This window comes from Glandiceps talaboti, chromosome 5 (genome assembly GCF_964340395.1).
Source record: "Glandiceps talaboti chromosome 5, keGlaTala1.1, whole genome shotgun sequence".
In the NCBI taxonomy this organism is placed as follows: Eukaryota; Metazoa; Hemichordata; class Enteropneusta; family Spengelidae; genus Glandiceps; species Glandiceps talaboti.
In genome coordinates, this window is record NC_135553.1 from 3,279,809 (window position 1) to 3,295,436 (window position 15,628).

Here is a 15,628-nt window from a genome sequence, read left to right on the forward strand (position 1 = left end):
TCAAAATAGTTGGTAGTAATACTAGTATGTCCACTAAATCTTAGTCTTTCCTTTTTACCTTAGACCTTGTGGTGAAAATTCCCTTGGGTTGTTATATTTGAACAAACATTTGATTCTTTATTGAGAAAATGAAATTAATAGATTGTGGGGTTTGAAATGTTTTTTTTTTGGCAATCATGATATGTCATGGGTGTAATGGGTGCCACCAGGTGGGGTGGGCCGGGTGGGGTGTGCCCACAGGATTCTTGGCCTTCCTGAGGTGAACTTAACCATATTAGTAGTATCCATGGAGATAAAATGATTAAAATCCATAAAGTCTTGTGTAGTCTGGATGCCAGCATGGTTGAAAGATTTGATGATGGATAACACTTCAGTAAGTGTTGTGTATTGTTTGACTCAGACTGGGGCAAGATGTTTGATGAAGTAATTTAGGTCAAATAAACAATTCATTGTACATCATACATGTATAATACTAGTATATGCTATAGTATTCATGTAATTTTAGCAATATATTTTTGTATTGTACAGCGAGTTTATGCATGTTCCATCCATGTGCAGTTATCAGAATGTAACAGATTATTAAATATATTTTTGGTTACTTTGTCATGATATTGGATTACACAAAATACAGCCAACTTCTGGAGTTAGATTACATTGAGAGTGTTTGACCCATTTAATATATTAACCCAATGTAAGACTGATTTGGAATAGTCCATAATATGGTATGATGGGCTAAACGTCAAGACATGACCTTTTTGAAGGAGTCTAGTGCTAACACTATAAATCTATCTGTACAGAGCAAGGACAACACCAAGGCCTACTCATTTGTGTGCACTCCTCTCTTTCAGTGATGGCAGTGATGGAGGGGAATAGTTTTATGGCATGTGTTTAGTTGCCAGATACATTCTCAACAAAAAATGGCTGGATAACTCTCTTGCTATTAAAGCTCTGAGAACTATTTTAGCGCGATGCCTCTGATGAGTGGCTTTCCGTTTCCAGCTTGAGTTACTGTGGCTGTATCTCAATATGACAGGATATGTGACTGACAATTGTGTATCCAGAAGCTAGGTTATTAACCCCCTCCAAGTCCCAGGAAGCACTGTTTCTTTGAAAGCCATACCACATACACTAACCATGCCTTTGATGTCCCAGGAAGCACTGTTTCTTTGAAAGCCATACCACGTACACTAACCATGCCTTTTGATGTCCCAGGAAGCACTGTTTCTTTGAAAGCCATACCACGTACACTATCCATGCCTTTGATGTCCCAGGAAGCACTGTTTCTTTGAAGGCCATGCTGCCATGAGAAATTTGGCTTTTATTTTATTTTAAAATTTGTTTAAAGCACTAATTTCTACTGTTTTCAAGAAATGTTAACATTGAACCAACTGTTGTGAGAAACCAGAACCCAAATGTTCTTTAAATGTATCAACTAATCAAAAATGGCAAAAAAATAAACTTAAGTATAAAACAACACTGTTCTAAACTTTACAGTTATTCATAAGTGTTTGTGTACTATTGATTCAACTTTCACTTGTTATTCAAACAAGCAATCAAACTTTGCCTGTGTTTCACAGTCACTGCTGCCCAACCAACTCTGCCATGCAAATTTTACCTTCAGATGTCTCCATAAAACCAACTGTAGGAATGGTACAAGTACATGTAGTTTTATAACATGTTACAATCATATTGAAATACCAGCTTATTAATTGCTACCTATGATTCAAAGTTCTACCAAAAGCAATATTCAATTTATATACATTTCTTAACCTACTTCCAGCTTGAACAAAGCATTAGTATACATTGTATCCTGTTTTTAGGAAATAATTATATTGTGTTCATAGAAACTACAGGCCACCAGAATCTATATTTTTATAAACATCGAGTTAGCATTTCCATGTTGAGTCCCTCCCACTTAAACTACTAGAATAGTATTTGAACTGATTACGTTCATTATAAAGACTACACAATTAAATTACATATCATGTAATAATGCAATTTCTATCTTTACATTTCTAGATGTTGTTTTTTTTGATCTAGCACACCACAGAATAGATAGTCAGTCACCATGATTTCCATGCATACAGTCATTGACAGCTGTCGATATGATGCTATAGATGTAGAGGATGACACAAAGAAAGACAATCAACAACAACAGAATGGTAATAACAATGATGGACTTCCACTGCTTGAATTACCACAAAGTCTTGAGGATGTAAGTATGACCTTTGATCTATGACCTGTGACATCTGTTTCACCTCCGCCCACATGTACACACCTTGCCTTGTCTTTTCCAAACTCCATGCCCTAACCCCTTACCACACCCCTAAGTTCCAGTGTTCTATATGGTCATGGAGAATAGTACAAACCAAACGTGAATGTCAATTCATGGGAGTTCACAAAACAAAACAAAATGTAATGTAATGATAATGGTAAATTTTACATATGAAGGAATTATAATGAAAAATTACTCTTTGTGAATAATCATAAAGTGGAACTTTAAAACTCAATAAAGGTGTCACCCAAGGAGTACCAAACCCGCTAATGACATTTCATTTCCCCAGTTTAAGCTAAGAAAATAATGAAACAGTCTAAGCATAAAGGTGTCACCCAAGGAGTACCCAACCTGCTAATGACATTTCATTTCCCCAGTTTAAGCTAAGGAAACGTTGAAACAGTCTAAGCACAATGTAGTGAACTTCAAACCCATGAAAATAGAATATTGGTTTTAGTGTACATAGACAGTGGAGAGATTTAAGTTTCTCCACTGTCTATGTGTATAATTATAACATAAACCTATATGTATTTCATTGTAATGATCTTTAATATCTTTTATTAAGCTCATGTATCATGCTATATAATATCTGTATGTAGTCATGATAAAGTAAAATATACAAACTCTTAATTATGTACATTGAAATATTTTATTGTCTGACTTGACAAAATTCTTACTAATACTGCTACATTTCATCATCTGAATATAAAAATGTTTACCAACATTGCTAAATGTTCTTTATGTTAGCTAGTGACAGCTGCCATTATCTAGGTGATTGTAACCAAATAATATAAATTGTATACAATGAATGTACATGTATACTTTGTGGCAATAGTACTATGATAATGATAGCTATATATACAAACAAAATGTACCATAACAGTGTTGGTAAGATATTTGTTGAGACAGGCAATAAAGTGTAGCACTGTTCAGTAAGATAGTTGTCCTGCCAAGCCAGACAATAGAATGTAGCACTGTTGTTTGTAAGGTAGATGTCCCACTGAGCCAGGCAATAAAATACATTATCACGTTTGTAAATATTTGAAGATGAGTATTCCCCGTAATTTATGCAGCTTACATATGCAATAGTAAAACTCCACAAAGAGTTTTAAAATAAAGCTAAACAATAATGCCAAACAAACTACTGACAGACACTAACATCTGCAATATAGTGAAACCCCAATAGTGCTTTCTAATGGAAGAGCAAGTTTTTTCACAGAATGCACTTCTAGCACCTCTTAAAATGCAATCTACCAGTTTTCAATCACGTTAACTTTTAAGGCTGTCATTACATTAACACACCTAATTACCAAAAGAGAAATTTAATACTCTTTAGGCAAGGATATCTTGTACACAGTAGCACGTTTACAGATTCATTACAGCCAAGTTTAAAGTAATACCAAGTGTTATTATTCTTACCAGGTGTTTAATAGTGTCATGAATACGTCAAGAGTATACCCTGTAGTATGTTTGTCATCTTCTCATTGGCCTCATGAGGGTTTATACATCTAAGATAAACACAACAGAGTTACAAGGGATGAATTTACACTGTAGGTAGTAGTCTTTGTGCTTGTGGTGTTTGTCTGTTCAGTAATTGATTTAAAAATGGTTTGATTTTCTGCCTAGTTTTGCACCCAATTGCAGTCTTGTAAAGAAGAACAAAGATACTTCTGTCCTATCTGCAGTACTTGAGTACAAAATCTGTTTGAATTTTGACTGGTTTTGCATCTGAGTTGGTTTTTTCAAGGAACACTAACAGTTAGTTTTGTCTTATGTGCAGTGAGTGAAAAAAAAACAGATTGCATTTCTGACTAGTTATGCACATAGTTGGACTTTTTAAAAGAACATGCACTAGCTTAAAGCTTGCCCTGGCTGCAACTGGAATGTTTGTCGTAACTGTTTCGTTAGACATACTTGTAATATTGTACACCCTGAATAGTATTAAAATTACCTGTGGGTAATTGAAATACCCATTTCTTACCACTTACCAAAGGAACAGATTCAGTTGTTTAGTATTGACAATAATATAAAGACTCTAAAATCAAATGTCATTACAATATAAACACCCTACCCATTATTGGTGGATGTACACCCTTTTGGAGGGAATGTATGGAGTCGTGGGCCAGTGTGACAGAGGACTTCTATGGAGAATTCAATCAAATAATTTGGAACAACAAATATATAAAGATAGGGGGAATGTCAATTTACTATCCAGAATTTGTTGAACATGGTATAATGAGAATTTCAGATCTGTATATGGAAAATCAATTATACCATGGCGTGAGCTGGCACTCTCTGAACTATCCCCCATTTTCAGACTAAAGTGGATAGGCATTTTACATGCGATTCCAGACAATCTAAAGAATATAGATGATTATATAGATGATGTCTGCATGAACATATCAGGTATTGCAACTCCTATAAAGGATATCACAAAACACAAACTAAAGTCAGAACTCATCGACAGAAAATTTACCAAACCAAGCAGTGAAAAGAAACTTGAAAGAGACCTGGGAGTTGGCCTACTGCAATGCCATAAAATGTATAAACAAATTCTCAAAGTCACAGTAGATAGCAAAACAAGAGAGTTCCAGTTTAAAATTCTGCATAATATAGTGTACACAAACGAGAAACTGTACAAATTAAACCCAGTAAAGTTCCCCACAAACCTATGTAGCTTCTGTCATGCGGTCTCAGAGACCATAGAACACTTATTTTACAACTGTAAACACACTATTGGTATCTGGGAAGCAATAATAACTGTATGGGGCAAAGCACTTAAGTTAAGGGCTGTTCCTAGCAAAATCTGCCTAATTTTGTCAGACCCAGATGAGACACTTTTACTCAATTTCATAAGCCTTATAGTTAGAAAATACATTTACTACTGTTAAAGAAAGGAATCCCTTCCTGTGTTCAGAGAACTGTACAACCAAATTAAACTACTTTATAAGTATGAACACTTTATCGCAAAGAAAAACCACAAACTCATACCTTTTCTAAAGAAATGAACCCCCTCATTCCATATGTAACATAAATGGTAATGGATTGCAATGTAAACATTGCTCTTTTGAGAACTGGAATGTAACATGTCATGTATATCTTTACAAATAACACCCAATAAAATACCTTAAATTACAAAAAAAAAACTAACTCTAAAATCGTCTAGATCTCGGTGGTGTTACTTCTTATATAAAAAACTTGTGGAATCACAACTCAAAAGAGTGACACTTTTATTTCCAGTATGGTACATTTCACTTTATTTCCAGTGTGGTACATTTCACAACAACAGTCAATATGAAACTGTACACACACTGTAATCTGTTTACTAGATGAATCTAAAGGTCAACTGAGTTCATTGACCTTTGGGTTCAACTTTTCAGTGTTTATTTGTATCATATATCATGGGAGAATTGTCATGTCAACGATTAGTATTACTTCAGATCTCATGTCTCTCTTTCTCTGCTGAACTTTTGAACTTTTAAAAGGAAGAGCTGAGTATGAATACAATAGTGAATGGAAGGAAATTAGTAAACTCAAGTACCAGAGTTCCTGATTTCTTGACAAAGTTACTGACAGAATTCATGTTTTGTCCATTTGTCAAATAACAAGATGTAAATAACAAACATTTCTCTCTCTAATTCAAGACTCAGCAGCAATACAATCCAGTTTTTCTTTTGATTCATGTTCATGGTCATCTAGTAATTCCTCCTTTTCATGTTCACCAGCATTCTGTCAACATTACACTTGTATCAATGCTGTCATCTGTATAGCGCCCTCTTGCAGTGAGATAGAGAATCACAAAGTATAAGAAGTTTTCCATGACGTGTCAAGTGGTAAATACAGAAAAATCAATTTAACTCTCAGCAAGTTCAAATCAAATGTTAAGAACAATAACACACTTGTAAAATATCCAAAAGAAATCTACATATAAAACTAAAAGTTCTAAAAATTAAACAACCTTCAGATCTTGCAAAAAATCTAGACTGTATGTCCATGAAAAAACATTATCGTAAACATTAAAGGGACACATTAAATAAATTTGTGATTTTTGATGGTAAGATTTGTTAGATTATGGAATTATAATTGAAATTTGAAATACTTGTAACATTTTATCATGTCTAGAAACTGTACACTTCATTGAATGTTTTTTAGATTAGATTTTTAGATACAAATATTACATTTAGACTGTAAGGTAAGTCGTGACGTTTCGCCCTCATCGGCCTCCTCTATGTTAGGGGTTGGCTGATGTGTGATGGCGCCCCGCCACGGCATAACCTTAGTTACAGACTAGATGTAATTGTTTGGTTGCCAAAATATTCAAGATGCATGTCACAGTCTCAGTAACCAAGTATCATCTTTGTTCATAGTTCACCACTTCTCAGTGATATGCCATCCATGTCAATGTTGATTTTAATACGCAACTTCATTGTCATCTGTATTTTATTACAATGATTAATTTCACTGCTTTGTACACATGCTACACTGCAGTGCAATACCGAAAACATAATTTTAATAACCGATATACAAATGATATGCAAATGAGTACACAATTCTTGCTAAACATATGTAATAATAACAGAACCCTATACCATGTGAGTGCTAGTGTGAGTACTCAGGGGTATTTGCACTCATGCTTGTAGTGTTTTCTGCTGTGCTTTCACTCGATATGCTTGTGCAAGTGCGGCCACAGAGAGCACTACAAGCACTCGTGTAAATACCCCCAATTGTATGGATTCCACACTTGCACTCGCACAACATGTGGACCTGTCATATTATTGATGTGTGCATGTTGTAAACTTGCCTGAAAGATTCACCATTGTGGGTGTGCTACACTGCTTTCACTTAAATTCACCAACAATGTGTGTGAAGTGCAAATGACAACAAATCTGTCTGTCTACTTGTACACTGACCTCTGACTTTAAACAAAAATACAGTCTCAGTTGCAGACTGTGCCACTTAATCAGTATACAAAGTGCAGTTGTCTCTCTCTGAATCCTGAAAGAGACCTAGAAAATTTCATGTGATCTCTCATTTGTCTCTGCAAAAGACAAAATATTAACAAATTGTCTTTAATAATCCAATTAAAATCAAATCAAGGAAGGTGCACGATTTATTTTTATGTATTGTATCTGAGAGAATGCAAACGACAAGTTCTGCACAGTAATAAAAGCAAAGTGAGTCTTCTCTATGATCAATTTTTGATGAGATTGCAAATCTGCTCTGAAAGAAATAGACAAGTGTAATACAACATTATACAACAACATTATTTCCACCCAGAAACAGTCTTAAGTATCACATTATCCGAGCCCTGAAAGATGAAGATAAAAGTATATCATCTCCTTATCTTTGCACCAAAAGAAACAGACAAGGTATCATCAAACTCTAAGTATCAGTAAATTGTCTCTGCTATGAAAGACATAGATAAAATGTAATAACAATATCAGAACTTTTAAAACAATTCAACAAAGAATCGTGAAATTTTCTGAGCCCAGATAGAGTTTTAGATAATATCATTATGATACATATATGCAATGAAAAGACCAATTATCATCATGCCATATTTATTCTGAAAGAGATAGTAGACCAAACAAACTATCATTTGTGTTATCTTTGATAGAAAAAGATAGAAAAAGAAGTCAAACTGTCCGAGCCCTTAAAGATATTAAAAAGACTTTAAAGAGTAGACTAAGTTTATTTTCATGATCCTGAAGGAGACACAGTACCATCATGTTATCTCTGTTTGAAAAGAGTCACACAAGTATCACTACATACAAATTGTTAGTCTAGGTCGGCGCATACTAAGTTCAACACACAACAGTTCTCACATTTACAAGGAGAGCTTAGGTCAGCAAGCTATCTTATTGTCTGTTGCCTTTTTTAAAAAGAAATAAACAAACAAAAAATAACGTTATTATTTATCATAAAAGTACTGAATTTTGTGTCTGTGTCCTGGAAGTGTCACACAGAGTGTCATCACATTGTGCCCTATTCAAAATAAATTAATAGTAAAATAACATAATTTTCATCCTGAAAGTATGGTTACATATAGTGTCACGTTCATCTACATCGTAATTGTGAATGCCATACAAAGTATCAACACATTGTCTGTGCCTTTAAAGAAATAGATAGTGTATCGTCATATTATCTATACAGTGTCATCACATTATCTATACAGTATCATAGTATCAATACAGTATCATTACAGTATCAGCACATTATCTATACAGTATCATTATATTATCAATACAGTATCATCACATTATCAACATAATATCATATTATTTTTGCACAGTCTGGGATAGCATACTTTATAAATAGGAAACCGTCAAACCTGCCTCAGGTGTATGGTTTGTACATGAATTATTTACACTGTGAAATGACAGCATCATTGCCAAGTGGCAGGAAATATCAGTGACTCAAAGAGTTGTAGTCAGGTTGACTAATTATGAATGATTAGACATCTTTCCTGTCCTTTATTGACCACATAGACATGGTTTTACACTCAGTAAAGTAAATAGTTCAAAGTGTCTCAAGGCGGGTTTAGTCAGGAAGATGATTACAAATTTCATTGATGAATCCTATAGCTGTCGAGTTTGCTATGTAACAGCGAGTTGATAGTTTGTCTTTCCATTTCAATGTGTATAAATAAAAGTACAAGAATCCAAGGGTTTTGATCTGTAAATACACTGGAAACTGTTAAATGCAGTGGGTTTTTTTTGGCTATAAGTTTGGGGGACCTCAGTAAGGGTCATTCTAACCTTGACTTTATGTGGATTCTGATGACACTGAATGTGATAGATTTATGTTGTAAAAATTGATATTCCTTTCTGTCAATAAGTCCAATAACTTAGTAATCTTTGATAAATTTACTGCATTTTGATGTGTTGTGATTGTTTGACTTCATGTGACATATTACGCAACCACTGTTTTGGATTCCATCAATGATTATTTCAAGGAATCAAGAGCAAAGGAAAAATCTGGCAAAAGTGGCATAGTATCCCTGTACATGTCATACCCATAATTTTGGTGGGAACCACAGTATAGTTAATTGGGAACTCTGCTCCATTTTACCTATGGTACTTGCCAGGTTTAACAACAGCATTGTCCATGTTATAGCATATGTTACCATCAATACTTAACACTCCATGAGAAGACCCAGCGTGTTTTAAGATGGATAAACCCTAGCCTGCAAGATACATGGTGTCGCTCTAGCCTCAGGGTTGACCGATGTGTGAGGGCGCAGTGTATCTTACAGACAACGTAGTCCTAGGCCAGCAATATACCTCGTATACACTGTTTTAAGCATATAACAATCCACTTACTATTTCTCCTACATCAGATACAAATAAAACATACATAAAAATGACTATTATATGCAGCTAATATTCTAAAACAAATATCAAGCCACATAACACAAGAAATAAACACATTTATATAAGGTTCCATTGAATTTCAGATTAAAAGTTTGATAAAATGATTGTATCATGTATCAGAGCTAGTGTAGTAGCATACATCAACTGTATTTTAATATGGAATAGAAGGTATAAAGGGATAAAATGTGATTATTAGAATCTTGACATGACTTGTTGTAACTACAAATACATTTTGATGAACAAAGTCCTTTAAGGAGAATGCCACTCCAGGAAATAAACTATTTTCATAGACTTAGGGAGAGTCATTTTCATGATCTCACATACAAATTTTACACAATTGCCAAGAATTTTAGAAACACTATTATTGTAACTCCTTTTTCACTTCTATTGGTGTAGCCATGGTACGCTGTTGCATGCATGAATATATATTAGATGAACAATGCATTTTCATGACTTTATCTGAAGGTAAATAAGCACTTGGGAGGAGTGGTAAAAAGAGTTTCAATTTGTGGTTTCTTACTATTACACTATTAATAAATAGACACACTGGAAATGTGATTTCAGTGACCAGTTCAAAAATTTTTTTAAAAAAGTACAAGTGTAATTATATGCATAACAGTGTGTATGAATTAAGTTTAAAAAAATGAAAATATGAGGGAAATAATTGCAAAAGAGAACTTTAGCATAGTTTTCTGCAATATTGAGGTTTGTCATAATAAGAGATTGATAGAGCCTAGATTGAGTTTTAGTTTGCAAATTGAGAGCTAATTCCTGTATTTTGGTAACCCGAGATATTACAAGCTGTATTTCCAATGTTTGGAGTGAAACTTGTCATAAATGCAATCCTAGGGAAAAAATGAATCCTGGAGATAATGGCTTTATCAGTCCCACAAATCATGACAGCATTGATTTATGCTGGTTTAGGTCATACCATTACTAAACAGGGGTGTTAAGGTAAGGAGTGGTGAGACTACTGTGCACTCAACAACCCCTCTCAAAAACAATGCCAGGTCACCTTCATATGAAGTGGGTTGTCCTTGGAGGTGTCTCTGGTGGGGTGGTGAGATAAGCTGATGATCTAATTATAAAGCCAGTGTTTAGTTAGCATTCAGGAAAGCCCCATGACTATTCATTCTGCTGTGTTATCATCCACGCTAATGTCATCTACCCGTCATTCAGAATGGTTTCACCCTTAGAATCTCGTCTGCCAGCACTGTCTGTATTCTGATACAACTCCCTAAATATACAGTACCAATTCGTGTTCTAAAAAACCTTTCCTGCAAAAAACCTGCTAAATGAATTTTGTCTTCCTTTTTTAATTATCTTCCATACTGATGGTGCTACTGGGATTGCAATAATTGTTGTGGTTGTTGGCTGTGTTGTTTTTGTTTTAATTCCTGCATCGCTGATGGATAACGGTTACAATATGATGACACTTCATCCACATACATGTACTCAGCGTTGGAAACCTCTCTTCGATCAGGTAAGTTGTCATGCTTTGCTACTTTCATTTCCCATTCTAATCCATCATAATTGTTAAAGAGATGGATGATAAAAAATAACATCACTTCTTTATTATCCACTTTACACAAACTCAGAGATTCCACACATATACATACCGATCCATTGCTCGAAAATAACCACAAATAAGTTTAGAGAAAACGTAACTAAAATTAAAACATTAGTTTGTCAAAGACATGCAATGAACTTCTCTTATATCTATCTTCTCTGATCTTTCCAATTTATCACTGCATAATCTCACAGTTGGCATGTAGTGAAATTACAACACAATTTATTTGATTTTGCTAGAGTCTTTTTTTTAAATATGAAACTCCTGGGATTGGAAAATAACTACACATATAGATGGGTTGTCAAATCCAAACTTCAAACACAGCAAAATTTAACGTAAAAATTCTTGCATTTATTTATTTGAAATTCTTGTCCCTTAGAAAAAAAGGGACAGAGTTATTCTGTTTTAGGGTGAGATAATTGTATAGTTTACAACAGTATCATGTCCCTGCTGATCCCTATCTCTCTGCTTTTTGTCGAACTGCAATATCATTCCCCTTGTCTTTAACGCATCTCTATAAGTTGCATACAAATTATTTTTGTGTCGCTACAATTGCATTTTGTGAACAGAATAACCTTTCTAAGTCTCTACAATGAATGAGACACCATAATGAGAATGTTATTTACACATTTTGGAGTCTTAAAAAATAGGGAATTGTCAGAAACAAATTTAATATACTGTTATTGTCAGTTTTGTCGCTGTAAAGTTTTCATTTAATTCTATTCTATATGTAGATTACACATTTTAGCGTTGAAGTAGGACATCACATGTTTTGTTTAGATGCAGCTTTCAATGGGTTTAATGTGTGTTTGGGGAATTCCCTTCATCATTGCAGATTCCTTCTGTCTGCCTGAAAGCCAGCGATCCAATGCCATGCATATCAAACATCTAATACAGCACACTCGCCATTTTATTCCAGAAGAGATTTCACTTTTAGACTCTCGATAAAAAAAATGACTATTGGTTACAGTGGCAAGTAGAATTTGAAAAGATATAACTGACGAGAGATTTATCATTGAAGACCAAGTGTTGATTAAATAGGATTCTTGAGCAGATCATTGTATAATTTATGATTAGTGCTGAAATTTATTCATACATCTGTACGTTCAACTGTTCCACTGAGTATCATCCATGCGCATACTTCCATCAATATTCAAGCGTTAAACTCAACTGTGTATATTGGACTTCAAAAAAGCAGTCCACTTAAAATTTGAAAAATAGACATTGTTCTTACATGCATGTTACAATGAGTCTGAAGTATAACCTTTGTTTTAAAATGAAAGGTTAAAGGTCATATTTTAGGGAATGGACCAAAATTATGGTTAAAGGGCTTTTTAGCAAAATCAGTCAAATTCCAAAAAAATTGGACCTGTAAACCTACATTTTGTATCTAATAACTTTTGTTTTAATGTGAAATTATAAAAGTCATACTTTAGGGGAATAAGACCAAAATTATGGTCATTGGGTTGGTTAATTTCCAAAAATGTTGGTAATATAACCAGGAGTACATTTGTATTTAGTAAGACAAAATTCTCAAAAAAAAATATAATTTTAGCCTTTCCAACTTAGTACCTACTGTTCAAACTATTAATAATGATGCATTGTAGTGACAGCAATCTATACTTTAAGGTTTTCAAATTGTCAATCATCATGTTTTCGTTGTAATTGGTATGAATTTGATCTCATAATTCCTACTGTATTACCGGTAGCTGTCACTTAGAATATTCATCTTCAAGTTAATATAAATAACTCATTCATTGTTGTATCATATCTCATCAATAAAGTACATTAGAATACCATACAATATCCAATTTTCATTTCAAAATTATTGTCACCAGTTGTTTTTGCTAGACTATGCATGTTTTTTTTTTCTACTGTTTAAAATATAAATTGCAGTGAAAATGTTCTTTGTAAAGATCGCGAAGTCTACGACTTAGATACAAAGGATGTTCAAGCTAATTCATGACTTCCAAGGAGTTTAGGATTGATAATGGTGATTGAATTGATGAAACAGAAGCGATAATAATGATGTATATATTGATTTAGCAAGCATGTGTTTAAACAAAATAATGTATACCATGGCTAGAAACAGAACATTATTCCCTGTCTTGTTAATTTATTAGAGTATATTTTTTTCTGATAAAGTTACAAAGGAGGCTGATGGTATGTAAAGATAGGCAGTGTACTGTATTAATAATGAAAACTATGTTCTCTCAAGAATCTGTTCAAAGGAGGGTTCTGGGACCAATAACATCTTCTCAAATTGCCAGAAAATGACTATCTTGGATCTGGGGAATGTTTTGATTGTATTTTTTCTTAAAATGAAATGATTTAGTGCTTGATTTTAATTTCAACATGCTCAGAAATTACATGAGTGCCATCATTACCTGGTTCTAGGAGATTAATACAACTTATATTCAGTTGTCAATATGTCACAATGGGAGGACTTCTTATTTATTATTTTATAGTTATGTTCAGATATTTAGTAAAAAAAACCATCCACAATAAAAGATAAACAAAAGATCATAATAATATCCATTTGTTTTCAATGAGGAATATCTTCTAAACAACTTCTGGTAGATTGTGCAAACAATTTCCTATACTTTAGGATAAGTATAAAATGACACACATTCCAACTAAGTAGTCAGTCCAGTATTTCCAGAACTGACCTTTTCCTTGTATATCCCTTTGACTGTGTCTGTACAATGTTGATACTAATAACCTCTCTCTGAAAGTAAATCACCTCTCCTTAGTTAATGTAGACCACTCCCTGTGCATTAAAGAACCATTTTCTACCTTGCATTGTGACAAAATGACTGTTTGTGAGGTGACACTTTTTGCTCTTGTAGGAAGTTTATTGCAACACTTTTACTATAATGGATATAATCCCTATCTCCAAGCCAAGATAATATACTTAGGTCTTTACATCGACAGTATTTCAAAAATTCTATTTATACTTTTGAAAATGGATATCATAAATCTTTTGAGTGTTGTTAAGATAAACATGAACCATGTTTTTAAGGAGTGAACAATTTGATAATTTAATTTTAATCTGATGAATTGTCAGGAGATGGATATTGAACTTTCTCTTTTTTATGTTTCCATTACTTTCAATGAATTGCAACTTGAGTGCTGATGAAATCCCTAATGTAGCTTTGATAGAAAAAACTATATCACCTAGCCTAGAATGGAGTCTCTGTGATCATAGCCCAGAATCCATACTAATATGTTTTACCATGGAGGCATTCTATACTCAATATAAAGCCTAATAGTTTTAAGTATACAACATTATACCACACTCAAGCCAGGTAGAGGTTTCAAAGATTGGTTTTATAACCCGGTCATTCATCACAACAACCTGTGTCTACACCAGTGGTTCTGTGGTGCTTGAAATATGAGTCAAAATGTTCCAAATCACAGTTATTAGCCCCAACAGGCACCACCCAGAGGGGACTATAACATTGGGTTCCATCTGTGTGTCCGTCCATGGATGCATATGTACTTGTGTGTATTCACTCTCACATCTCTGGCTTGTACCAACTGATTTCAACCAAACCTGGCACATAGGTCACACACTTTGCGAGTCATATGATTGACACTTTGTTTTGTGACCGAATCAAATGGCCAAATGGCAGCCATATTTGTTGTCAAATTTCACAATTTGTACCATAACTTAGAAGGGTTAATAGACTATACAGTCGTAGTGACAAGGCCCCTTAGATCACACATATTTTCCTGGGCTCAATGAGGAAAGTAATAATACTATATAATTACTACCATAATATGTACATTGACAAATTTATGAAGTAATGGTAGTTGATTCATTTGATTTCTTTGGGTTGATAAATGGCTTAATTTCTCAAATAAATTCGTGAAAAGCCCAGTAAAAAATGATGACGTCATTACACCATGTCCAAATGAAACTAATGCATCTGTATAGACTTTGCCTGGATTGTGTTGATTTAAACTGGATTCCTCCAGAAAGTTAAAAGAAATACAGAATACAATTCATGAAAGTAACAATAACAAAAAGAGAGTGAATAATTCGGGTGAGCACCATGGAAATATAATTCCTTTGGAACTCGGCAAAGTCCATGAAACAAACAGAAATAAAACAAGATTAATATGGGCTTCATGTTACAAAGTATAATTTATACATATTTGTATTAGTACATACAATAAAGGTATAGATATGAATGTTACAAGACAATACGAATATATAAAATGTCTCTTGATCTACCAAATTTAATGATAAATGTAAATAAAGGTGGCAGGAAGCATACATGACTACAAAATGTTTTATGGTAACTAAACTTCAACAACATAAAACTACTCTATAGAGATGCTAAAATTAGGATTCTTCAACTTTTAAATCAAAAAACAAAATACAATTAAAACTGTTGTTCTTAG

At 33.7% G+C, this 15,628-nt stretch overlaps 1 protein-coding gene across 1 annotated transcript in view; it reads left to right on the plus strand.

Annotated features, from left to right (window-relative positions):
- The window catches only part of LOC144435296 (rhomboid-related protein 2-like), a 57,713-nt gene that overhangs the window by 1,052 nt on the left and 41,033 nt on the right, over positions 1 to 15,628 (plus strand). The window contains exons 2-3 of the mRNA XM_078123891.1: positions 2,020 to 2,215; positions 11,108 to 11,131. Coding sequence (XP_077980017.1) covers positions 2,069 to 2,215; positions 11,108 to 11,131 — 171 coding nt within the window. The 5' untranslated portion in view covers positions 2,020 to 2,068. The remainder of the gene's footprint in view (positions 1 to 2,019; positions 2,216 to 11,107; positions 11,132 to 15,628) is intronic.